The following is a 25875-nucleotide window of genomic DNA, read 5'->3' on the forward strand; positions in this document are numbered from 1 at the left end:
TTCTTACAACAAAGCCATCTTGAACATCAAGAGTTAGCAGAATGGGGAATGTGCACAGCAAGGTGGAGGCCAGGATGGGCTATGCAGTGAGAACAGAATCTCACTTAGCCAGGAGAATTAAATAGTCATAAGAGGAGGCGGAGGGAGGGAGGGAGGGAGGGAGGGAGGGAGGGAGGGAGGGAACGAGCGAGCGAGCGAGCGAAGAGAATAAGAGCAGAAAGAAATCCTGAAAAAGCAAATGTCCTCAAGTATGTAAAGAAAGTGAATTGTTAGGTCTCTTGTACTCCAGTGACTTCCTCACTATAGAACTTGATTAAGAGAAGAGAAAATGTGCCCTTTAATCTTTTAATGAACAATAAATTTATTTCTAATCAAAATACAAAGTTTCTACCTAAATATGGTAGAAACTTGGTCATCTTGAACATCAAGAAGATTGGTTTTACATAAGAGATTAATAGAGTGGTTTCTTTTGAATATGCCTAATTGCTAATGTGTTTCGTGGCATGAAAGTAGAAGGATTCAAACTCTAAAGTTCCATTATTGCGCAAATTTAAAAACGTTTACAGAAAATAGGTGTTTGTTGGTGTTATGTAAAATTATTATTTCTCTAACAGCTACTCTCTTCCCATCTAGCATGCTAACCCAAAACCACTCAAAGCCAAATTCCTTGCTTACACGACGGGCTGAGGCAAAAGCAAGGGACTCATCAAATGGAAATAATTCTGTTTCTGGGTTTGTTTCCCCATGAGACCATGCTACCTATCCAATGCACTTCCCAAGCTCTCTACATGGAAAAGATCAGGCTGCCCCCACTCAAACTTTCCACTGTGGACAGAAATTATCTTAGAAAGCAAATGGCATCTCTATACATATTAGACATCCACTGATAACCTGCTTCCCCCAAAGCTCTCTAACAGGCACGAGCACACAGGAAGCTAAACAGGAGTGCTGCCCTGTGCTTCACGCTCACAATATTTTACTTGCAAATATGTTAATAAATGGTTTTATCCTATCACAACCTATCCTCAACAACCTATCAGCTCCTTCAGGTATCATCACTAGAGACCAACAGTCTCTAGAACTGTACCTTTGACTAATTTATATGTCAAAGGGGATTCTATACATGTGACTTAACACCTACAATGGACTTTCTCCTGGATTACAGAGAGGAAAAGATGAAACCCCAAGTGTCCTTAAAAGAGAAAGGGTGGCTGGCAATGTGGCTCACAGATAGAGCCTGAGGAGGTACCCAGAAAACCAGAAAAACAATCTGCAACAAAAAAAGGAGAAGGTAAAAAGGAAAGGAAAAGAAAAGCAGAAAGGAGGACATAACCAGCCAAAGAGACGCAACCACCATGATGCCTGGCTTTGAAGATGAAGGAAAGGAGCCCAAGACAAAGTACATGAGCAGCTACAAAAGGCAAAAGAACAGAATTTTCTTTCTTCTGACCTATGGAGCTGTGATATAATAGACTTGGTTGTTTTAAGGCTTTAGCCTGAGGGTCATTTATTACAGTACTAAAAAAAAATATACTGACTGCAACCATTACTCGGCTCAGACTATTAAAAATCTATCAAATGCAACTACGGTCAAACTAACCTGTAAAGTATTGGTTATGGTGTTGACCTTTGCGGTGACATCTACTGTAGAACGACTTCCAACTCCCCTTTGAAATGACCTGGTTGCCCATCGACTCAATCCGTCACGATAGCGGAAGTGGTCTGAATCACTGGATGACTCTGCCATTGATGCATACAAATCCTTCAAAATAAATCCAAGTCAGTCTCAAGTAAAAACCACAGAAGTAGGGAACTCACTACTGACCTTCTTGTATTCTTAAGTATTTGTTACAATAGTCTTTCAGCAAACAGACACACAAGAAAACACACAAGATCACTTCCCATGTAGTTCTGCTTCCCTTCCCTGGCTTGCTCTGCTTTGAAAAAACTGCTCCCAGATGGTTGCCATGGGTTATCAACCCCAGGTATCATGTCCTAAGATTTGTGATCTGCTGTCAAGATTAAAAGTACTCTCATATACACTGTGTCACAACACTGTCAGCCATTTGAACTGTGACAAAACAAAAATATTTTCTGAAGACCTACACTTTGGGAGCCTAGGGGTTACTTGGTGTTGACTTCCAGCATTGATGTAAATGCTGGGTATGATGTAAGAGGGGATCCCTAGAGCAAGCTAGCTAACCTAGCCAAGTCAGCAAGCTCTGGTTAAAGACTCTATGCTTCAGTACATAAGGCTGGAGAACAAAGAAGAAAGGCATGGGACCATGGGACATCAACCTCTGAGCTCTGTGTGCACAGACACAGAGGGGCACATACATGCTCACATGAACTCACACACATGTGAGCATGTATGTATACACCAAACATACATAAAAAAGACTCCAGTCCTTAATATTAGTCCAATATCTATTCGAAGCTATAAGAATATACCTCTAAACATAAAATTACGATGGATACCCTGCAGGAACCATAATAAAATTCCAATGTGTGGCAGAATGAAAACTCTCCTACATCCCAATTTATAATGGCAGAATTAAGCAAGTACTGTGATGCAGGAACAAATTTTACAATAATTCATTTATAAGAAGATGCTGGCCTCAACACATCTACCAAAATAGAAGGCCTCCCTACCAGAATATACGTCGAGCAATGGGCAATTCTCTAAGCAAGCTTTTCTCCCACCATTACCTCAACTGTCTATTTGATTCATCTGAAAAATTATTTGTGCAAGATAATCTCATTTTGGAAAAATGATTAATAGAAGTTGGGGGAAACAACTACATCTAGAACAAAACAGCACCAGAGAAAACTGTTAATCAAAGCAAAAGCTGATTGAGAATTAATCCAATAATTTCACCTTCTGTTTAATGGTGGGTTAACTCAGTCTTTAAAATAAACTGTTATAGAATTGCTAAAATCTACATGGACATCTTTTTCTGGCTTATACTGTACAGTGTGATGAATTTTTTCTTTCATGACAGCATATTCTGGTCTTTGGGACCTTTATTGTTATTGCAGCTGCAAGTGCATAATCATGTCTCTAGAGAAGATAACGGACTCTTGCTGTGAATTTAGATTTTTTTTTTTTTGAGAATTAAATTACAGTCTATCTTCACCACTTCAGAAAAAGAATCCATGAATTTCCAAACACTTCACACAAACCGAGACCAAGAGCTGCTGAGCGCCTTGCAAACGCCATGCATCTCACGTACCCATGCCCTCAGCTCCCTCCTTCTCAGGTCTTTGCCTACGGGTATAAGCACCAAGGGACCCATGATGGGATCCCTCCCACATCAGAAGCCATGAACAAGAAACTAATGCTGAAGCAACCGTTGGGCTCTGCCTTTGCCAGGTCACAACTGTTTAAGTGCCCATCACTTACCCCTGCCAAAAAAGAAATGTATACAATATCCATGATAGTTAATTCTAAGTGCAATTTTGATTAGATTAATAAATACCTAGAGTATTACATTGTCTCTAGGTGTGTGTGTGATAATATTTCCAGAAACAATATGATTATGAAGACTTCTGACCTAAAAATTAATGGATTAATTTCTTAATAGGATGTGGTAAAGAGTAAGAGGTAGGACATAGCTGGAGGAACCAGGCGACCGTATTGCTTTTCTCTGCTGCCTGTCTACCAAGAAATAAAGGAGGCTGTCAACCCACGCGCCCATCACCACCATGCTCTGGACCAGCAAGCACAGACTCAAGTCTGTGAAACTGTGAGCCAAAAACAAAATAATCTTCCTCCCTTAAGTCGCCTCTGTTGGGTAGCTGTGACAACAACAAGAACCAGAAGTAATGCAACATCTTTGCCTTTCAAACTTGGAAATCCACGTGTGCACCTATCGCTCATGAATCTCTCCAGTGTGCCCTTGTTCTCTCTTTCGAGCACTTTCCATCATTTTCCAGCAGTAGATGCAGAAAGAATCTACACTGTCCAAAAGTCAGCTACCATATGAGTCACTCATGTGGTGTTTACACAGTCAACCCAATCTGATTCTCACAACATGATGAGGACTGCTGGGCCTCGGGATCTAGCTCTGTAGTAGAGCCAGCACCAACAAAACAGTAAGAAACAGTAATAATGAATTAATAATAATAACAACACTAATAAGCAACAGCATGATCTCAACTATTCCCTAATTTTCAGGGAATACTGAAGTGAAGGAATGATTACCAGCAGCAGACCCTGATTCCCCAAACTTCTCCATCTTCAATGTTCTGCTACTTCCACTGTCTGTCACACCTGAGCAATCACAATGATTAGCAAGAACTGCCAAACAAAGTAGCACAACACACTCTTCTATATACAAGGCTACAGTCTCTTCAGTTCCTCATCATTTGTCAGGATGCAAATACCAAGGGAAAGCAGAAATGTAAAATAGTAGCAGGAAACCTCAAAGAGACACAGGAGCAAACTACGTGTCCTCGCTCCTACCTTTCATGAAGAATCCTGGAAACAAATCAAACCATTGGCCTCCAAGTCAGGGCTTTTGTTTACTAATCTGTCCTGTCATTGATAAATAAGGAAAAGAATACTTATGCCTGGGATCTTTTATCAAAGTTGTACCATCAGTCAATCAGATAAAATAAGGTGAAAGGGGAAGTGTGCTTACTAGCAACTGTGGTTGATGGGAACAGGACACAATGTAACAGTCGTTAGGACAACTGGATTCTGGTAAGAGTACCAACAATGTTAATCACCATCTATATTTAATTTCCTTGAATACACTGCACATCAGACTCTTCAAATAAATAGACAATTTTGAACCTCACCTTGACTAAGAGTACCTCTAGCCCAAACTGTTATGGTTATTTTTCACTATTTGAGAAAATTATTAAAATAATTAGTACAGAGAATGATTTAGTAAAACTGGATATGCACACTACTTACAAGTAATCGCTACGATAAATATCACTATAATGTGCTTGTAATTCTTAAAATAAAACACTGAAAATATTATATTATAAATAACATCTCAGGATTCTCTTAACTCAGTTATGATTTCTGCCCCACCTCTCCCAGGAAGACAGACATGATTTCATGTGGAACACCTCACACCATGCATTTATACTTTTAATACTGGCAGAGAGTTCTCAATTTATAAAATGTGCATTATGTCTAAATTATGTGAATAAGCAACCAAGAAAATCAGAAAATCAGAGTAGAACTAAATAAAATTAAGAGCAACATGAAATCATCTCTTACCATGGCATAACACTCAAGGGAGATGTCCTATTACTTACCCCAGCTAGGATTACATACTTTCAGTGAGATACTTGTCAGCATGAGCTTCACAGGTGCGCTCTAAGACTTCTGTTATTAATTTCAATCACTCTGAGCAATGAGAGTTGCTCAGACTCCTGCATCTGGTGGAACTCCTGCGGAGGTGTCAACATTTACAGAGATAAGCATCTAAGAAATTGCATGGTTTTTTTAAAGACATGAACATTTGGCAACCATCTAAGTGATTTTTATTACCTAAATTTCACAAAGAGTAGATTAAAGAATGAATATAATTATATAAATAGATTACTTTCATTGCTAACAAAACCTTGGCACTTCCTTCCACTATTACTAACAATTAAAAAGTTAAGAATGATTCTCATAGCAAACTTAAATGGAGGCCTAAGAGCCACAACACAGAAAGCAGCCATTGGGCCAATGATACATGCCTACAAAAGTCATTAATCTATCATAGCCCAAAAAACATTCCCATGACATGGAATTGATAGGAAAGGAAGAAAAAAAAAAGAAACCCTGGCGCCTGAAGTTGGCAAGAAGTGTGCACATGATGTCAAAAGTAAGGGTAGACAGCAGAGATGCTAATGTGAACAGAGGAAACCTCATGGGCCCCAACTGAGACAAAGCAGTACAGGCATCTAAGGGATGCTGAGGCTGGGATGCTGAGGCTGGGATGCTGAGGCTGGGATGCTGAGGCTGGGAAAGTAGTCTTCCTCTAGGGAGAGGCCTCCTAATGAGTTATCCAGTACCAAGTGCTCAGCCATGAATTCATATACATGCAAGCAACACTGGACTCAGCAGGTTGTTAGGTGTGTGTGTGTGTGTGTGTGTGTGTGTGTGTGTGTGTGCATAGCAATAGCAAAAAAGAAGAGAGCATGAATCTGAAAGCAAATGGGAGTAAGGTGAGCAGGACATGGGGGGAGCTGGAAGTGGAAAGGGGGGAAAGGGGAATGGAGAGAAATGATGTAATTTTATTTTAATAACACTTGTCTAAAGATAGGGGAGATGTATGAAGGCCATGAAAACAGTTATGAGCCCCCAAAAGAAAAGCACAACTACATGCTCTTTATTTATTAATAGCAATATATTATTTTACACTACAGTTCAAATTTAGTTTTTAAGTGTGCTATACCCCAAGAACACTGGCACTAGAGAAAATAGACTCCAGGAAACTTTCTCCCCAGTGAAGTTAGCTAATATGTAATAATCAGTCACTTTATGTTGACAAACACACTGAGTGGTAACAAAAGAAAATAAATATGCACATCAAAGAAAAACAACAACAACATAGTCTAAGAAATGTACAGTAAGCAATGAGGACGTCTTCCTGACCTACTGCTCCCACTACATATTAATGTCTGCGGAGAGCTGGGCTTCAGGAGAAACAGCACCCTGGAGCTCTTCTCACAGAAATGGACAAATTGATACCAACGGTCTGGCTATTAGCACACAGCTACCTGCCAAGAACTGTTTGTACCTTTGACCTTGTAATTGCACATTGAAAAATGATCCCTAAACAAAACAAACTGAAAATTTGTATATAAAGAAATTTGCTGTGAAGTTGTACTAGAGAGGAAATAACAACTCTATGAATTCAGAATAAGAAAGAATGGCTAAAACCCAGGCCATCCAGTGGGACAGCCACTACTATACAATGGAACCCTACAGGGGACACTAAATAGCCACCAAAAATCCTGATCCAAAGAACAGTTACTGCCAAAGCAAGGCTAAAATATGACTTCCAGTTTTATAATAAGTGTTTTCTGGGTATGTGCATTAATTACCAGCATGTAAATTTAGAGGCTCAGGAAATGGGAGGAGTAATAGGAAATAAATTACTCCCCCCAAAGCATATTTACCCTCCAAAGTATATTACCAATTTGTATTCTTCTAAGCTTTTATATTCTTATCATTTACGAATTTTTAATAATGGACATATCAATATATAATCAGAAGGAAATATAAATATACACTTAAAAAGAAACAAAGATCACCTTCAAGCACAGCAGAATGACAAGCTGACAACCTGCAAACGAGTTCAACATCCTTCCAAGAACTCTCTTTTCCATGGTGGACCTGTTTCCTTTTCCTGCCTGATGACTTCCTGACCCTACTTCCTAGTTCCTGACAATTGCCTAGGCTAGACCATGTCCATCCTTCTCACCTGGCAATAGGCTGAAGAAACCAGCTCACAGGAGCTGTCTCTATATTTCACTTCAGCCACAGAACCATTTATCATGAGTTATGAACCAAAAGACTCTTTCTCCTGCTGCATATTCTCTTTGTAGGTATGCTGAAGGACAGTTCTTTTCAAGGCTGGCTTACTAAAAGAGACAACCCAAATGCCAAAATGAACACACGTCAAAGGACCATCAGAAAGCATGAATATGCGCAGGCATTGTGTAGTGCTTGTGATGAAATGCTGCTTTGGAGAACAAATCAAGAATGGTTCCTTGAGCGACAAGTAGTCAGCACTGAAATCTGAGGCTTTTTAAAGCAGCATTAAAAGCTGGGTATCCCTCAACTGAAGAATGGATAACCAAAATGTGGTACATTATACAGTGGAGTAGAGTATTACTCAGCTGTTTAAAACAACAACAACAACATGATTTTGACAGGTAAAAGAATGGAACGAGAAAAAAAAAAATCCTGAGTGAGGTAACCCAGACACAGAAAAACAAACATGTTGTGTACTCACTTATAAGTAGATATTAGCTATAAAGGTAATCATACTACAATCCACAGACAAAGAGAGGCTAAGTAACAAGGAAGGCTCAAGCGGGGACACATGGATCCTTCAAGGAAGGGAATATAGAATGCATCTTGTGGGTAGAGAGGAGGCTAATGGGGATGGGAACAGGAGGGATCAAGTGGAGGGTAGAAGAAGGATGGAGCTGAAGAGAGTGTAAGAAGAGACAACTGGAATTGAGGGATGCTTGGGGAATGATGTGGAAACCCATGCAGTGGGAACTCCCTGGAATCTATAAGAGTGATCCTAGTGAGGACTCCTAGTAATGAGAGAGAAAGAGAGAGCCTGAACCCACCATATTCTGTCAGGCAAGGCTTCCCACCCACAATTTGTCCTACAAGATATCCAATAAGATGTTCCACAAGATGTGCTGGGGTAATGGTGGCACAGAATTTGTGGGAGTCACCAACCAATGACTGGTCTAACTTGAGACTCACTCCACGAGAGAATCCCCAACACTGCCAAAAGCCTAGAGACCCAAACACAACTGGCAAAAAAATAAAAAATAAATACAAGTTAATGAAATAATTCCTAATGATATTCTGCTACTCATAGATTGGTGCCTAGCCAAATTGTCATCAGTCAATCATCCAGCAACTGATGGGAACAGATACAAAGACCCACAGCCCATAGCCAAAGCTTGGGAAACCCAAGGGAATAGAGGGAGGAAGGATTGTAGAAGCCAGAGAGGTGGAGGACACTATGAGAACACAGCCCACAGGATCAACTAAGCAGGGCTCAAAGGGACTCACAGAGACTGAAGCAGCAACCATGGAGCCTGCGTGGGTCTGCCCTAGGTCCACTGCATCTATCTTAGTTGTGTAGCTTGGTGTTCTTGTAGAACTCCCAACAGCACGAGTGGGGCTATCTCTGACTCTTTGCCGGCTCTTGGGACCCTTTTCCTCCTGCTCCGTTGCCTTACCAGCCGCGATATCAGGATCTGTGCCTCATCTTACTTGTTATGCCATGTTCCCATGTTTGCTTGATATCCCTGGGAGGCCTATTCTTTTCTGAAGTGAAGCGGAAGAATAGATCTGGGGAGAGGGGAGGTGGGAAGGGAAATAGGAGGAGTGGAGGGAGGGGAAAGTGTGGTAAGTATTGTATGAGAGGAGAATAAGTAAAAAATTGAAAATAAAAATGAAAATGGAAGAAACAAACAAATATTAAGACAAGTAGAAAACCATCTATGTTGGTCCAGGAAAAGTTTTCATCATTGTTGTAAAAATACAAAGGAAGCGCAATTCAACTGAATGAAAAACCCATTCCCATCATCATAAATGTCACTGAGACACACAGCAGCAGAAAAGCATAAACCATCAAATCTGAACAACCTAAGGAAATGAGGGTGAGAAAGCATGTCCTTCAGCTGCAGAAAGAACACAAGTTACCAACACCTCCCCGTGCAGCAAAACTCACTGAAAGAAAATACATTTGCTTTTCAGACCAGAACACGTCCAAGGCTCAAGAGAGGACTAAGACCGGTGACCTTGGGTAAAGGTCTATAAAATCATACCAAAAGCTGTGTTTGAATAGTAGATGGCACAGTTCTAGGAATAGTTTACTTAGCTTCTCCTAATGCATTGATACTTAAATATATAAATATTGTTGCTTTTGCCTTAATGAACCTTATAAAGAAGATATACAACCACCAGAGCAAGCAATGAACCCTCATCCATTCATCCCATCTAAACAAATGGCCATATGCAGCCCTGGACACTGAGACTAGAGAGAGAAAACTGCTTTCAAGCCCTGTAATAAGAGGACTGGAGTGAGCCTTTAGAAACTCAAGTCCACCCCTTTTGTTATTTGACCTAAGGAGCCATCAGATTGTCTTCATTGTAATGAGGCACATTTGTATGTATGAGAGCCATGATTTATTGATTCTCAAATCTCTTCTCCTCAGAGTCTGTTTAAAACAATTAGGATTTGCAAGCTGTTCCATAAAAGATAAGCACCCAGCATCAAGGGTGATATTTCACAAAGACTGACTAGTGCATGGTAAGTGGGTGATTGCTTCTATAGCCTCCATGTGCCTCAGCTGTCCCTACCCAAGGCAACTGTCCTTAAAAAGATGTTCAAGGTAATGACATTGATATTGAGAAGGGAAATGTGTTCTAAACTTAATCATCAACCAAATTCAATTTTCAGAATGTATTTCTCCCCGTCTCAACAGCCGCAGAGCTTGGCGGTGCAGTTCACCCTTCAGGTGAAAAAGTCACCAAGTTGGCGAAGGTTGTCATGTACAAACAGCTGTCAGTGAGTTGTTCCCTTTTTCCTTACGTCAGTGCCCTTCTGTAACTTCTCACCTCAGACTCCTCCAGTAAATTTACACAAACTCAAAGTCAGCACTCAGTCCATTAGCCAGTCCCACACATGTAGGACAGAAAGGAACTCCAGAAGCTGTCGGCCATTCATCCTCTACTGAATCATTCTTTGCAGGGCATCGATAACCCAAGGATGGCAGCCTACACTCGTCATCACAGCATTCAGGAGGCAAAGACAGGAGGCTCAAAAGTTCGAGACCTGTCTGAGCAACTTAGCAAGCCTGTCTCAAACACTGAGGGCTGGGGATGTGGCTTGGTGGTAAGAGCACTTGCCTGGTGGGTTCAAAGACCTAGCTCCATCCCCAGCACTGACAAGAGATGAAGGTAAGTAGTGAGAAAGGCTGGCAAGAATATTATGTAAGATAGGTAAGCAGCAAGACAAAAACCCAGGGGTCAGACAGAATTCGGCACTCGAGTAACATCTCGAGTAAGCAGGAACCTGACCGAGCTGGTAGAGGAAATGGGGTGCTGTCAAAAACTGTCTCAGAGAAAGTCGAGGGGGTCCAAACCCACAGAGCTCCCATCCTTGCACCAGGGCAGCTCTGCTATTATCTGACTTACATGCTGTGGCTTCATATCCTACAGATGGATTTTTTTTTTTTAAGAATACAAATATTAAGGCTGAAGAAATGAGTCAATAGTTAAGGGCACTTACTGTCTATTTGAGATTAACTGGGTTATTTTAAAACATGAATCTGAAAACAAGAAACTTCACCTGAAAAGTCCAATTTCCAGCTTTCTGGGGAAAAAAAGAAATCAAAGACTCTGTCCATGTGACGACTGATTTTCCACAGGAGCAGGAGTGTACACAGTGCACCTCAGGCAGCCTTGCACCTGACTCTTCACTCTAGTCTCCCATATAGCTGCCTCACACAGTGTGGCATTAAACTGACTCCACTTATGTGAATCTGCAATCCTACTAAGGATTAAAATAAGACAAAGCTCACAAGCCCCATTGTAAAGAATTAATCAGCAGGAACACCTGGGAGATAGTGTCCCACAGAGAGCAGAAGAAAGGCGTGGTAGAAGTAGTCTCCATCTCTGTGGTAGACAGAACAGTAAAACTGACACTCTGGCAAACATCTAAATTATCCATGCCTGCAGACTTTAAAACTGGGGGAAAATATTTGCTACTTGACTTTAAGCAAGCTACACAGAAAAGCTTTGCACTAATATGAAGACACTAAAGTGGGGTGTTAATACACTAAATTTCACCCGAATCTTCACCTCTATATATTTTCCTCCTGCCCTAAATAGTTCATTATGAGCTCAGCTACCTGCCTTGCAGGACTTTAACTGTAGCAGCCTAGAGAGATGGGATTGCCCCTGAGCCTGGCTCTCACCTCTCCTGTCTTTTCCATCTTACTTTCCTGACAAAGGACACAGAAGTGTCCTGGGTCTTCCAGCCTAGAGCAGCAGATCAGCCAGCTGCCCTCAAGGCAACAGAACACGTCTAGCCATGCTAAGTAGATAGCTTGGCTAACCTAAGGGGAGGACTGAACGGTTACTGTTGTGTGTCTCCAAGGTTTTGTTTGCTATACAGACAAGGCTAACTGTCATGAAACAGTGTTTTACTAACATAACAACTGACTTGCTTTGGTTCTGAAAAGAGTTATTTGTTGAACTTTCCTCTCAATCCAACTTCCCTTGAGAAAACAGGATAGACTCAGATTGTAGATCTATGTGACATCCTTTCCAGTGATGGGAGAAGAATACATTCAAGTCAGAATACAAGCATGCACTTAAGCAGATAGTGTAGTACGTGACAGTTTATCATGTCTTGAGATGGGAAACAATCACAAAAGTATAATAATTTCAGGGTTTTGTAAAAAATAAATAAATATAAAAACAAAAGAACAAGCTAGTTTTCTGCATCAAAAAGCATACCTTTCCTCTTTCTAATTTCAAAAGGAAATAAGCGCTTGATTTCCTAGTGAGGGAGACAACTTTAAGAAAGGAAACATCTCCCAGTGCCATTTTCCTTTACTTTACACCCAGCTTTAGAACTCTGAGAGGATTTTCGTTAGCACTGTCTCAGGAATTCTATGGCAATCCTGTAAAGATGATACAATTGCACCCTTTCTTGTGCTGCTAAAAAATATGGTGGTTTGAGTAAAGTACTAACCACATTTACGTTGCTTTTAAAAAGTCCAATAACAAAACTGGAGTCTAAATCTCATACTTCCCATGACTGGGTTGAGGTCTGTGAATCAGGAATTCAAGACCCCAGCTAGCCACCCTTCTCACAGCCTTCACTATGCCATGAAGCCAACTCCTGTCCACTCCTCCTTATTTCAATCTGCTTATCGCTTCAAGCAGTGCAAAATACGGCCTCATGAAGTCTTCCATCTCCAGGCAAAGGCAGTCTTTCCTTCTCACAGCTCTGAAATCTCAGTGCTGCTCATCTCAAGCAAGACAGGTGTTGAACATTCCCATAAAGTCGTGACTGTTTGTACCACGGAACTCTTTTCCAACTATGTCACACTCCACTCACCATGGGGTCTATCCCGTCTTACTACCTCGTAAAATTCTTTTCACTCTCCGAACCTTTCTCAAGGGACACATTCCTAAGCATCCATCCTTGTCTCCTACTTTCCAGTCAAGATTCAAATCGGAAGAAAGGCCTGTGAGAAATCTTCCCTTCTCCGCCCAAGCCCATGTCTGGCCCCAGTGCACTCTGCTGTATTCCCATGGTAGATACTGCGGCGACCCAGCCTATGAAGTTCTGTCTGGCCATTTCCTATCCATCTGTGAACCCTAGAAGTCTCAACAAAGACTGATTCATGATTTGCTATAGTTATACGTGCCTTATCCCCACAAACAGTTACTTGCTGGAAACTTGCTCTCTAAGATTGACAATCTAGAGGCAGTGGAACCGCTACATCAGTGGTTCTCAACCTTCCTAGTGCTGCAACCCTTTAATACAGTTCCTCGTGTTGTGGTGACCCTAACCGTAATATTATTTCATTGCTACTGTATAACTGTAATTTTACTACTGTTATGAATCGGATATGTGATCCCCCCAGGGGGTCGTGACCCAAAGGTTGAGAACCAATGCCGTGAATTAGAGGAAGAACACTAAGAGCGCCCTCAAAGAGGGGCAAATCTCCAGCTCTTATGAATAGGTTAGGTCTTGGACAACACATCTGAAACATAGATTCTTATAAAGCCAGCGTGGCTTTATCAGTGGCTTTCCCACTCGCTCTCTCACAACATGACCTTCCCTGACCCACTCATCCATTCTTCCCTACCATGATGTAACACATTAATGGTTCAAGGATGTGTAGCAGAACACAGGACTATGCTGGTAGGACTCTGTGACAACTAGGATTGTGAACCATACAAACCGACATGGTTGGAGCCCAGCAGTCAGCACAGTATCTGGCGTGTGCTGGACCACTAGCAAATTAATTTGCAACTCGATTTTTTTTTTTAATTATCCTGTCTCAATTAATCTAGAAACAAAGTTCAAGGTACAGAGCTGTACAAATAGCAAGAACTAGTTAAGCAATTATTAAATGGAGAAATTTCATTAACAAAGGGTCTAAATTAATTATTTGAAGTCTTAAATCAATATTGATTGAGCCATGTACTATTACTATGAATACTATTAATACCAATTTCTATTAGTATTAATAAACAAGGCAGCATTTCAAATTTATGTAGCATATACTAAAACTGCCTAGTGACTGGGCCAAACCAGAGTTTACTCAATTATTTGTGAAGTCATTTGAACTTGCAATGGTCACTTGCAGCTACTTGGTTATATAGGGTAAATGCACTTAGGACAATTGCCTGTACTATCTAAACTCCAAATTATATCATCTCTTCTTCACCAGAGCTCTTCATCCGGTGAGTTTCAACATACCAATTACTGCTTATGAACAAATCCATTTTTGACATTTGAAAACCTTCACCTGCCCACCATGAAGCTTTTCCTTTTACCTCAATCTATAAAACTGACTATCCATCTTTTAAAATAACAATCAGAGCCCACTTCTTCCTCAACGGCGCTCTTCATTGCAAAGAGTCTAGCTCCAGCTCGGCTTTTAATTCACACACCCGTTCATGTGTGAACTTGCTCATTCACAGCACTCATTCATTCACTCAGGAGCACCTGTTTCACGACAAACCCTGTGCACACAGAGATTGGAACTGTCCATCACGTAACCACGAATGTTGGCTTCTCCAACCCTCCAGTCATTTAGCAGTATGCAGATTTATGTTAAGGGCTATTATATTAATCATAGGAAGAGGAGTAGCTGAGAACTGGACTGGAAACTACTTTGACTGGAAAGTAGGCTTGCTAAGTCTCTTAAGGTCATTTCTAAATAGCAGAACAAGACACCGGAAGCAAAGGAAAAACTCAGAATATCTGCATTATAGAGGAGCCAGGGGGAATAATCAGCTCTTTAAAAAGCACACAAAAATAATAACACTCTAGTAGTAAAAGGCACAACAGGAATATAGACAGGCAGTTCACAGAATATAAGTGTCCCTACAAAATGCATAAATATACTTCATCTCTCTGAAGAACTGAAAATTAAAACAATAAAATGGTGTCCTTGTTCTTCTGTTTGGGACAGATGAGCAAAGCTCTCACCCTCAAGGTTAACAAGGACACTCTATGGTGTACAAGTAGTAGTTACAAAAGCTAGCAGGGTGGCTCAGCAGATAAAAGCACTTGTCTTGACTTCAGTCCTGGGAGCCCACGATGGAAGAAGAGAACCAACTGCCAAAAGTTGTCCTCTGCCTTCTACATAGCTGTAGCACACACCCCTGCACCTGCCCACAAGAGTCAAGTAAATAAAAGTATACTATCTATAAACATGAGGGTAACTTTTCTAGAGAATAACTTGGCAAAACAAGTAAATACACACACTTTGACTCAGAAACTCTGCTTCTATGATCACTGTCTCAAGAAAACAAAAGTATGTGCATGTGTGGGGAGGGTGGGGAGGGTGTGTGGGTGTTTGTGTGTACAACTTAGGTATAAGATACATGTATACAAATTTCATTTAAGAATTATAAGAAACAACTCCCCTGATTGAGGGATACATTAAATATATCTAATCACTAAGCCACAATGGTAACAGTTCAAACAGATAAGGCAGTGGCCCAGGTAAGTGGAGCACACCTTAAATCCTAGCACTGGGGAGGCTGAAGCAGGGATTCTGAGTTCCAGATCAGCCTGGGCTGTATTCCAAACCTTGCCTCCAGTATTTGTATGACCATTTAACAATGCATAGTTACATAGGAAAACAGACTTTAAAGCGTATGACTATATTCAAGCCAGTCTAATGAGCCCCCTGACATGATGAAAGGTCTAATAGTGAATCTATCCTGAAGCATCTTTATACGAGTTCCAAATGTGTCAATTTGTGTAGGTGAGAATCCCTAGAGTGCATTAACCAACTAGACTTACATTTTTCTAACTCAAAATTTCCTGAATTCTAAGCATTTTCCATATGAGAAGTCTTGGTAGGAACTGAGTGCAGGGCCCCAGAACGCCTGCATCGGCACCTTTCACCAGCAAAATACAACAGAAGGCATTCTTTTCAAAGTCCAGAATTTTGAATCTATTACAAAAATTAAGCTGTAACACTAAATCTTTGATAACCAGTGACAGTTTGTGTTGAACATTATCAATTTATGGAAATCACAAATTGCAACTATTTACCTCAATAGACCATTCATTGTGTTTAAAAAAAGAAAAGAAAAAAGTCAGATCCTTTAAACATTCAAAAAGATCAATCCGGGGGCTGGTGAGATGGCTCAGTGGGTAAGAGCACCCAACTGCTCCTCCAAAGGTCCAGAGTTCAAATCCCAGCAACCACAAGGTGGCTCACAACCATCCACAACGAGACCTGGCGCCCTCTTCTGGAGTGTCTGAAGACAGCTACAGTGTACTTACATATAATAAATAAAAAAAACTTTAAAAAAAAAAAAAAAAAGATCAATCCGGAAATGTTGAGTGTAAGTCAAATCCACTAGAGAACAATTATAAATAGCCAAGAGGCAGGACTGGGAATCTGCAGTTGGAAAATCTGGAAACAAAAATCACTCTTTTGGCTCAGGAAGTTCCAAGCAAGGAGCCTATTTGCACCTTGAACATATCTCTGACAAATACTTATAAGTGTGAAAAGGAGTTGAACGTATTGCCTGGGAAAGGGACCTCAGCCCTCTCTGGGAGAGAGCAGGTTTCCAAACACCTGTTTAATAAAAGCAGCTACACTGCTGGTTTTGGTAAAGGTGAAGGCGTGTGTCCACTCATTTGTTCATCTGATTTCTTTTTGCTGTACCATGCACAGCTACCCTGTTTTAATTTTATATGAATAGCAAAAGGGGGCTTCTTGCCCCCACCCCAATTCCTACTTTTGGCATGGCCCTTCCCACTTTGAATATACAGTAAATGTAAACCATTTCCTCAGATGCTACACTCGGGAAAGAAAGCATACTTACAAAGTGCACTCCCAGAACTCTGTGCTGCCGTCCTTTGAGCTCAGGGTGCCTGCCTCCTATCATTTCTTCATGAGGTTCAGGGCAAGAGGTCTAGTCGAGTAGATGATCTTTTGGGTTGCCTCTACACTCCCTCCAAAACACCTACAAACCAACGAGACAGGCAGCAGACAGAACTATAACTTGAATTGTTAATGAAAATGATTTTATCTTTCTGTACTGGCTAGTTTTGTGTCAACTTGACACAGCTGGAGTTATCACAGAGAAAGGAGCTTCAGTTGGGAAAATGCCTCCATGAGATCCAGCTGCACAGCATTTTCTCAATTAGTGATCAAGTGGGGAGGTCCCCTTGTGGGTGGTGCCATCTCTGGGCTGGTAGTCTTGGGTTCTATAAGAGAGCAGGCTGAGCAAGCCAGGGGAAGCAAGCCAATAAGGAACATCCCTCCATGGCCTCTGTATCAGCTCCTGCTTTCTGACCTTCTTGAGTTCCAGTCCTGACTTCCTTGGTGATGAACAGCAGTATGGAAGTGTAAGCTGAATAAACCGTTTCCTCCCCAACTTGCTTCTTGGTCATGATGTTTTGTCCAGGAATAGAAACCCTGGCTAAGACACTTTCCTACACACAGATTAGAGAATATCCGGAGGAGTAAAAATACACTCCTATGTCATCCAGAAGCCCATGTGGTACCGGATGCCCAACCTGCAAATCTCTAGTACCTGGTATCTTCTATCCATAACTCACCATCACTAGACTTGCTAGGTCATGCTAGAGGGTGAGTTGTACCCCAAGTCTAGAAAAAGTACTCACTCTGAGTATATCTATCAGGTGGGAGACTAACTTTAGTAGTAAGATTAACATGCAGGCTCATTTGTAAGTCTAGGCTAGCCTCCACCTCTTTAAAGACAATATTATATATGGTGGATCAGTTCTCACAGTGATTAAACAAATGCATTATGTATTTGGTTGTAGGAAAGTGCAAAGGGTAGAAAGGATTCTCAACACTTTATGACTACTTCTAAAACTGTAAGGATCCTTAGAAAAATCATCTAACAAAGCCGTTATCTGTATACTTCCATAAGCCATTCCAAGAAGGGTATTCTGGGAAAAGAAAAGAGATGTGAGACTGGGAGACGTTCAAGAGGCCAGTTAATCAAAGGCTTACTACACACTTATCTAACAAAGCAGCCTTCATCACATGACAAGCCCTAGGCACGATGAAATTTCTCTACGTCAGTGGTTCTCAGACTTTCTAATGCCACGACCCTTCAATACAGTTCCTCATGTCATGGGTTGGTCCTCCAACCATAAAATTATCTGTGTTGCTACTTCATACCTGTAGTTTTGCTCCAGTCATGAATTATAATTTCAATTCCTGTGCTTTGCAATGGTCTAAGATGACCCCTGTGAAAGGGTCATGTGATTCCCTATGCTGACACTGAGAACCGCTGCCCTATACCAAGCTACAGCTATCAAAGTTCATCTTCTCTCTTGCCTGTCCAGTGCAGCAGTTATATGGCTATGACAATAGAAACCTGGCCAGCTCAAATTGATACACACTATGAATATGAAATATCAATACATGCCAGATTCTGAACATCCTGTACCATTATCAAAAAACATAAAGCCCTGGTAGTGCCAGAAGCCTTTGCTCTCAACCAGTGCCACACAGTGGAACCCTGTCTATAAATAAATAAACAACACAAAAGTTTCATATTTACTACATGTATATTTACATGAAGTAAAATATACTTCAGTACATTTTATGCACTGGGCCAAATAAATTAAGATTAGTCTCAGAAGTTTCCTTTTACTTTTATTTTAATACAGGTACTATAAAACTAAAAGCCACTTGTACAGTTCGTATGCTATTTCTGTTAGACGCAGGCAGTTTTAGGAAAAAGTAATGAGAATTTGCTAGGTGCTAGGCACTGAGCCAAATGCTTTGCATAATCCTGACAAGGACGCAGCTGGGATTCAAAGTTTGGAATTTCTATTAATTAATTCCAAAAGGGGGCGGCTAACCACTATGACCCCGGGCATCTCCTTACTTAGCAGAGGAAAATCGAGTGACGAAAGGACAGAGATATGCACCAACTATACCCCTGGGGCAGTCAAAACCAATGTCAGACAGCTTGAAGCGCCTGGGAGGGAGCCCTGGGCAAGCTGCTCCAAAGCCAGGACAAGGCGCGTTGAGTGAGGTGGCCAGGACCTGACCGTGAACGAGCTGCTGAGGGATGCAAACACACCATGACCCCCACGTCACCAAACACTGCACCCACACTCCCGGTCCACCCGCGTACCCGTGCAGATCTTGTGTCTCCACCCTAGGACAAGGGGAAGTGGGACGCAAATGTCTCTGCAGGGGGAAATGAGAGAAAGGACAAGAGAACAGAGAAGGGCAGGTACCTTAGACCCAAGGTGACTCCAAGTTCTTAACGCCGGATCATCACCGAGGCCCCACCCGGCTCCCGCGGCTACCAGCGACCCCGAAGGTGCAACTGACCCAACGCTGCCTCGCAACCGACTCCGCTCACCCGGGACTTGCAGCTATGGCAACTTGAACTAGCCGCCCAGGCACCGCTAGAGCACAGGACGCGCCGCTGCCGCTTGGCCCTCTGGGAGCTGTAGTCCATCCCACACTCCAGAGCAGGGAGATGTAGCAAGAAATAACAGGAAATGACAGGAGATAAACTGCAAGTCCCAGCACGCTCTGAGCAGGGCCTCTACTTGCCTTTCCCGGAAGAAACTGGCTAAGCGGTCTTTACAGACCTGGAGCTCTGCCTTCTTGTCCCGCTCTAATTTTGTTTTTTTAAAGGGCCAGTAGCCTGTGAAGCCGCAAACTCCTGCTAGAAAGTGAATTCAAATGTCCCGCTACACTGAGTGTAATTTTACTCATTAGGAAACATCAAAGGATAAAAGCCAACAGTGAGGTTTTTAAATCGCTTTAACGTCCTATTCTAATGGCTTAAGACTTGGAGGGGAGTAAACAAGTTTATCAAGTGAAACACTCTCTGCCTGGAGTGACTAAGATCTCACCTCTCCTCAGTGGCAAACTACAAATGCAATATGAGATAGTATGTTCTTTACTAGCTTGTTATGTCCTCGCAAGAAAATGAAAGAAGTGTTTTCTGCTCAGGGCGGGAAAGTCAGTTTCAGCTATAATGAGAGATTTAAAACCTTAAGGAAGGAGGACCTGAGAATTCTACATCTGGACCCACAGGCAGCATGAAGAGAATGCCACACTGGGTAGGGCTGAGTATCTGAGACCTCAAAGCCCACCCCGTTACACACCTCCTTCAACAAGGCAACATCTACTCCAACAAGACCATACTTCCTAATAGTGCCACTCCCTATGGGCCTATGGGGGTCATTTTTATTCAAACTACCACAGATTGGCAGAAAGAGACAACACTGTCTCAAACAGAAGGCACAAAAGTGTTTCACTGTTACCTTGCAAACTCATACCACTGTGAAACAGCAACATCATGTCTAGGTTGCAAAAAAATAAGTATCTAAATATTCTCAAATATATATTTTTAATGTTCTCTGTTCCCCACTTCTGTTTAAGCAAATTGAGTTTCTCTACATTCAGGGAAAAGAGGGGCTTGAGAGTGGAAAAGAAGAAAAGGGATCACTTTCTTACTTCAAAGAGTGAAATACAAAGAATCTCAAACAGGACTGGCTATAGGATTTGCAAAACCCAAAGGAAAATTAAAATGTGAGGCCCTTGTTCAAGACTCACTGAGGTGCAAATCAGATGCACGGTGAGTAAAAGTGTTTGATGGGCTAGCCTGGCAACAAGTTCCTCAACCCATAGAAAGGTAAATAGTAAGAACCAGCCCCACAAAGTTGTTATCTGACATCCACATAGGTGTCATGGCATGCACCATTATACACCCACACATACACATTCCCCTCACACACATACACATCATGCTTCCAAATAAATAATAAGCAGAATAACAACAAATTTAAAGATTTTTTAAAGTTACTAATAATATGAGCATAGAAAGCACAGAGCATTAAGCAAAGTATGAGGCCCTTCTGCGTTCATGGACCGGTGGATCTCACATGTCCCATGAAGCCAGGCTTTCTACAAAGAAGTCACAATATTCCTAAGTGATATGGAAGAAAGTGCTATAATCAAAAAAAAAATAAGTAAATAAAATTGCAACTGGGAAGGTAAGACACAGAGAACAAGGAAGTCCTGGGGGAAGAATTAGGGCTGGGTATAAAAGAACAAACCTGAAGATATAGGAGGAAAATCTAAGTCCAGAATCTAGCCTCCACATAGGCACCAAATGTCCCTTCCAAACAGCCTAGAGTTTGTCCAGACTTCCCACACGAGTGATGACTGCCTACAGCATTAGACTTTACTGGGTTATATTTGGCCACCACAGATGGCCAAGCTCCTTTTGCAACTCACCAACTATGGTAAATTGGTATTCACATACCAAGTATGCCATAAGAAATAAAAGTAAAATGTTCAGCCTTCCGATTTGGATGGGACTGGATGGAAGAGGGATGAACCCACTTTCTACCCATCAAGAAACAATCTTAAGTATGGTTGATGTCTTTCTCCAGCTCTTAGGTCTCCAAGCAAGCTACAGGTCTAAGAAGAATCAAAGAGAAGTGCATGGCCTTGCTGCAGTGAGGTGGCCCACCGTAAAACTGCAACCATTCGTCGTGTAGACAATAGCTCATCTCATAATATCCTCTTCTTTCATACGCTTATAATTTTAGGTAGTTATCACATCATGACAATTTTATAATATTGTAATACAAATGCACTTGGGTCAAAATGAGCAGCTAATAGAGTGCTAAACCATTATAGAGGATTATTATTGTAGTCAAGCAATACAGCCTCTGGTACAACTTTTGACAAGGATAAAACACAAAAGAAATGCAAAACGCCATCTTCTGAATTGCAGGCAGTGTTAATGGTCCTACAGTAAAGGAAAACATTGTATTGTATAGACATTCTCATCTACTTGTTACACTTATCTTTTCGGTGCGTCTCTAATGGATACACTTTTCTCTTAATGCATTTTTAAACCTATTCATCATCCCTTGTGCTTCTTTTTCCTGGCTCAAAATTTATGTTAAAGAAAGAAAATTGGTTTAGTGATTATCAGAATCACATGCTGAACAGGCTATTAGGACATGTTATCCTGAAGGCTTGTACCAATTTGCTGAGCTGAAACTGTTAGGCGTGAAAGATTTTACTCACATTATCATCTCTACTAAACCTAGAGATAAATTCCATACTGTCTGAATCTTGGTTTAAAATATGACATATTTGAGCATACCACTCCTGTTCCCAGTAAAGACAGAGTCCCAGCAACCAAATACATCTTCGCCTCAGAATTAAACAAAATAAAAGAGAGCACACATGGATGCTAGTGGACATTGGACAAAGAAAGGGATCTCTGAGAAAGAGGCAGAAGATGATGCAAACCTCATAATTGCCACACTTGAGAAAGTATCTTGACTGTGGTGTAAGGAGAGAGAACACAGGGAGTGAGCATACCAGATGTTGTAAATTGGGAAAGGGACTCAAGAGTCTGGCAAGTGGGAGTATGTGGAGTTTTTTTTTTTTTTTTTTTAATAGCAAACCACAGAGCAAGAAAAAAACATGTGGAGAAAAATTCCTGAGAACCACAGCAGGGCTCCATAGAATAACTTGTTACACACATGTGGAGAAAGCAAAGCTGGAGAAAGACATATCTCCCAAGCTCAGAGGAGGAGACACCTGTCACTTACCCAGGACCCAACATAACAGTGATTACTAACAACCAGAATGAACCACTTAATATCACAGGGATCATTGGTTGTGTGTCCAAAAGAGTCTTACCTAAGAAATGGTAAAGGATTAGCCCTAGATTAAAATCTGTTCTGGTCACATGTGACAAAGATTTTAAAAATAAAATCCAAAATTTACCAAATGGTTTTTTAAAGTAATGTAACTGCACAAGATCCATCTACCCATTGATAAGCAGTAAAGACACCAGACTTGTTAAACATACAGCCTCTGTTTTTCTTCCGATGGAAAAATGTAACACCTATATACCAAGAAACCTTGGAGGTTGTTTGATAGCCTGGTGATCTTTGCTATTCTGGGGAGCCAGCCCTCACCTGAATCCCCCAGATTCCCAACCATTGATTCATAGCCAACCGAACCCATCCTCAAAAAAAAGAGGAGAGGCCCCACGTATTTTGCAAGAGTTTGCTGTTGTGCTTATTCCAAAGCTTCCTCCCTAGACCGTTATCCTGATCATTGTTTCACAGTCAATAAAACCCATTCCTGTAGAAGACCTCAAGTGCTCTAAAAAAGACATGAAAACTCTGCAAGAAAGTTTCAATATAGTCATACCTTAAGCTTTGTGTGTGTGTGTGTGTGTGTGTGTGTGTGTGTGTGTGTGATCATTGTCACAAGGAAACCTTTTCCAAAGTTGTACTATGTTTAAATGTGTAAAAACAAAAAATTAACTGCTTGGTATCAAACTTCAGAAGTTTGAACCAACCTGCCTAACTAAGGTATGCTGAACCAAGTTTCATCCTCAACTCTCTGCAGGTCATTACACTGCTGGCTGTGATGCTCACAGGCACCCTCACATTTAACCATACTTGATAGTAAATACCAAAAGTATTCTCATGGATGCAAAACAAAGTACCAAATGCTGTAACATTTACAGTGTCTGCAAACCAAACAGGTTATGACACAGGCAAAGCAACAGGAAATTCCAACTCATTTTAGGAAGAAATATGAATCAATCTAGGTTGATCCAATACAGACAATAATACTAAAGTTATCAAACAAGAATGTTGTTCAGGTTGAGTATCCTCAATTTCCAATTTGTAGGACCTGTTGATGAGGCCTTATTTGACGTGTAGCCTTTAACATATTTTTCAAGGCAAGTTTAGGTGATTCTAGGTTGGACCTCAACCCAAGGATTAATATACTTAAAAGAGGGAAATGTGAACAGAGAGGTACATGGGGAGATAGCACAGGATGATGGGGGAGAGACTGCAAAGATTCAAGCCTAGGTATGGTGAGAAGTACTAACACCTCTGAACAGCTAGAAGAGCCTGAAAGAGACATCCCCTGGAACTCTAAGAGAGAGCATGTCCTTGCCCACACTTTGACTGTAGACTTTCAGCCTTGTAAACTACAAAAATAAATAAATAAATAAAAATAAAAAAATAAATTAATTTATCTAATCCTAAAACATTAAGTGTGTGGAACTAACTTTGTTACAGCAGGTCTTGGAAACTAACATAGACATCAAAAGAGCTACTGTCTTATACAGATTTTTAAAAGTTACATAGAGAAAGAGAACTATTGGGAAGGAAAACTATACTTTCTGATATGAAACATACACTTTAAGAATTATTGGCAGATTAAGTAGTCTGGACAAATATTCAATATTCCTTTAAAATTAAATTTATCACACAAACAAGAAGCAGAGAGAGAGAGAGAGAATTTTAGTCCAACCCTCTCCCAGTTGAACTATGACACTCAATGAAATGCTATATTCTTGTGTAAGGGTCAGTGAATCACCTAATAGTGACACCCCAGACTCAAATAGTATACAAAAGCAAAGAACATTTATCCTGCAGAAATCCAGCATATGGGGTCTACCATTCATCAAAATGGTGACCCTGGGGTAAGCTCACAGGCTCAATTTAAAGCAGATTAGGGGAATTCTGAGGAGAGGCAGGTGACCTTTCTCCTGATTGGTTGGCTCCATCTCTAGGGATATCGGTGTCTCTGGAATTGGCTGGGGCGTTGAGCTCTTTCCAGCACCCTTGCTGAATCACTATTCTTGCCTCAGGCCAGATGCTGAGGCATCTTCTCATTACCTGAGGGCTGTAGTTCTACTAGGAACCTGCCCACTCAGTCCTGGGGCTACAGTGCAAGAGGTGGAACTATTTTGAGGGTATCTAGTTTCCAACACAAAGTCCCTGCCCTGTATTGATAGCAGGGTTAACTTTTCTCAGTCTGACTATTGCCACCTGCATTGGGTACTATCAATACAGTGAAAAAAAAATTCCTAGGAACTGCTATTCCTTCATAGGAAGGGGGCTGAGCATTTAAGCATAACCAACAGCCCTATGTTAGATCTGGACAGAAGGAGTTAAGAACCTAGAAAGTGGTTTCTAGTAATTAATTTGGTCAAGGCCTCCTTCTGGGTCCAGTTCATCCTCTCTGCCTATCCTGAACTCTGTAGTCTGTATGCACAATGCATTCCTAATTGGTCCACAAGACATGTACTAAAGATCGAGTTACCTGAGAGGTGAACGCCAGTCCGTTGTCAGTCTCAAGCAGGGTAGGTAGAACATACCTAGGTATGATGTCTTCTAGAATCTTCTTTGCCACTATGTTGGCAGTTCTTTTTGTAGGATAGGCTTCTTCCCATCCTGAAAGGTATCTATAAAGACTAGCAGATATTTATAGCCATATGTTCCTGGCTTTATTTTCTGTATAATCTATTTCTCAATTGGCCCATGGCTGTTGGTCCCAAGTTCAGGTTCCTGGGGTCCCTTGATTGACACCTGAGGGGTTCATGGCCTGACAGGTGGAGCAATCTGAGATTACCCAATCAACGAAGTGCCCCACGTCAAATATTTGTGCTTTGCCCCTAGAAGCAATTCCTTTCCTTTTCCGTGGCCCAGGTGTGGTGACCTGATGAATCTGGTGAAGGAGTTGCTTAGCAAACTCCTTAGGTAGGATGGGACAGCCTTCGGAAGTATGCAACCATCCATCTCTTCTGCAGGTTCCCTTGCAGAAAGTCTATGGGCTTCCCCTCCACTTTTAGAGTTACCCAGGGCTCATGAAGTGGGATTGAGCCCTGATACCCTCAGTCCTCTAGTTCTTCTAAATCCAGAACCTTTGGACCCTTTCTTGGGTTTTTCTTAGGGCATTCATTTTTCCAATGCCCTATCTCTTTGTAATAGGCACATTGGTCTCTCTGTCATGGAGGGTGGATTTCTTCTTCAGTCAGGACTGGCTTATCTCTGCCCCTTCCATAAACCACAGTTTTCAGCTCTCTTTCATCAGGCACAGTTT

General features: G+C 41.3%; 1 protein-coding gene across 3 annotated transcripts in view; it reads right to left on the reverse strand.

The window, feature by feature from the left end:
* Cep128 (centrosomal protein 128) overlaps positions 1 to 19357 on the reverse strand; it is a 339922-nt gene extending 320565 nt beyond the window's left edge. For all 3 annotated transcript variants that reach the window (XM_021179476.2, XM_021179475.2, XM_021179474.2), the window contains exons 1-4: positions 19212 to 19357; positions 16808 to 16948; positions 5275 to 5409; positions 1601 to 1762 (exon numbers count right to left, since the gene is read on the reverse strand). In XM_021179476.2, the coding sequence (XP_021035135.1) occupies positions 1601 to 1747 (147 nt within the window). In that variant the 5' untranslated portion in view covers positions 1748 to 1762; positions 5275 to 5409; positions 16808 to 16948; positions 19212 to 19357. The remainder of the gene's footprint in view (positions 1 to 1600; positions 1763 to 5274; positions 5410 to 16807; positions 16949 to 19211) is intronic.
* Between the last annotated feature and the right edge of the window lie 6518 nt (positions 19358 to 25875).

This window comes from Mus caroli, chromosome 12, assembly GCF_900094665.2.
Source record: "Mus caroli chromosome 12, CAROLI_EIJ_v1.1, whole genome shotgun sequence".
Taxonomy (NCBI): Eukaryota; Metazoa; Chordata; class Mammalia; order Rodentia; family Muridae; genus Mus; species Mus caroli.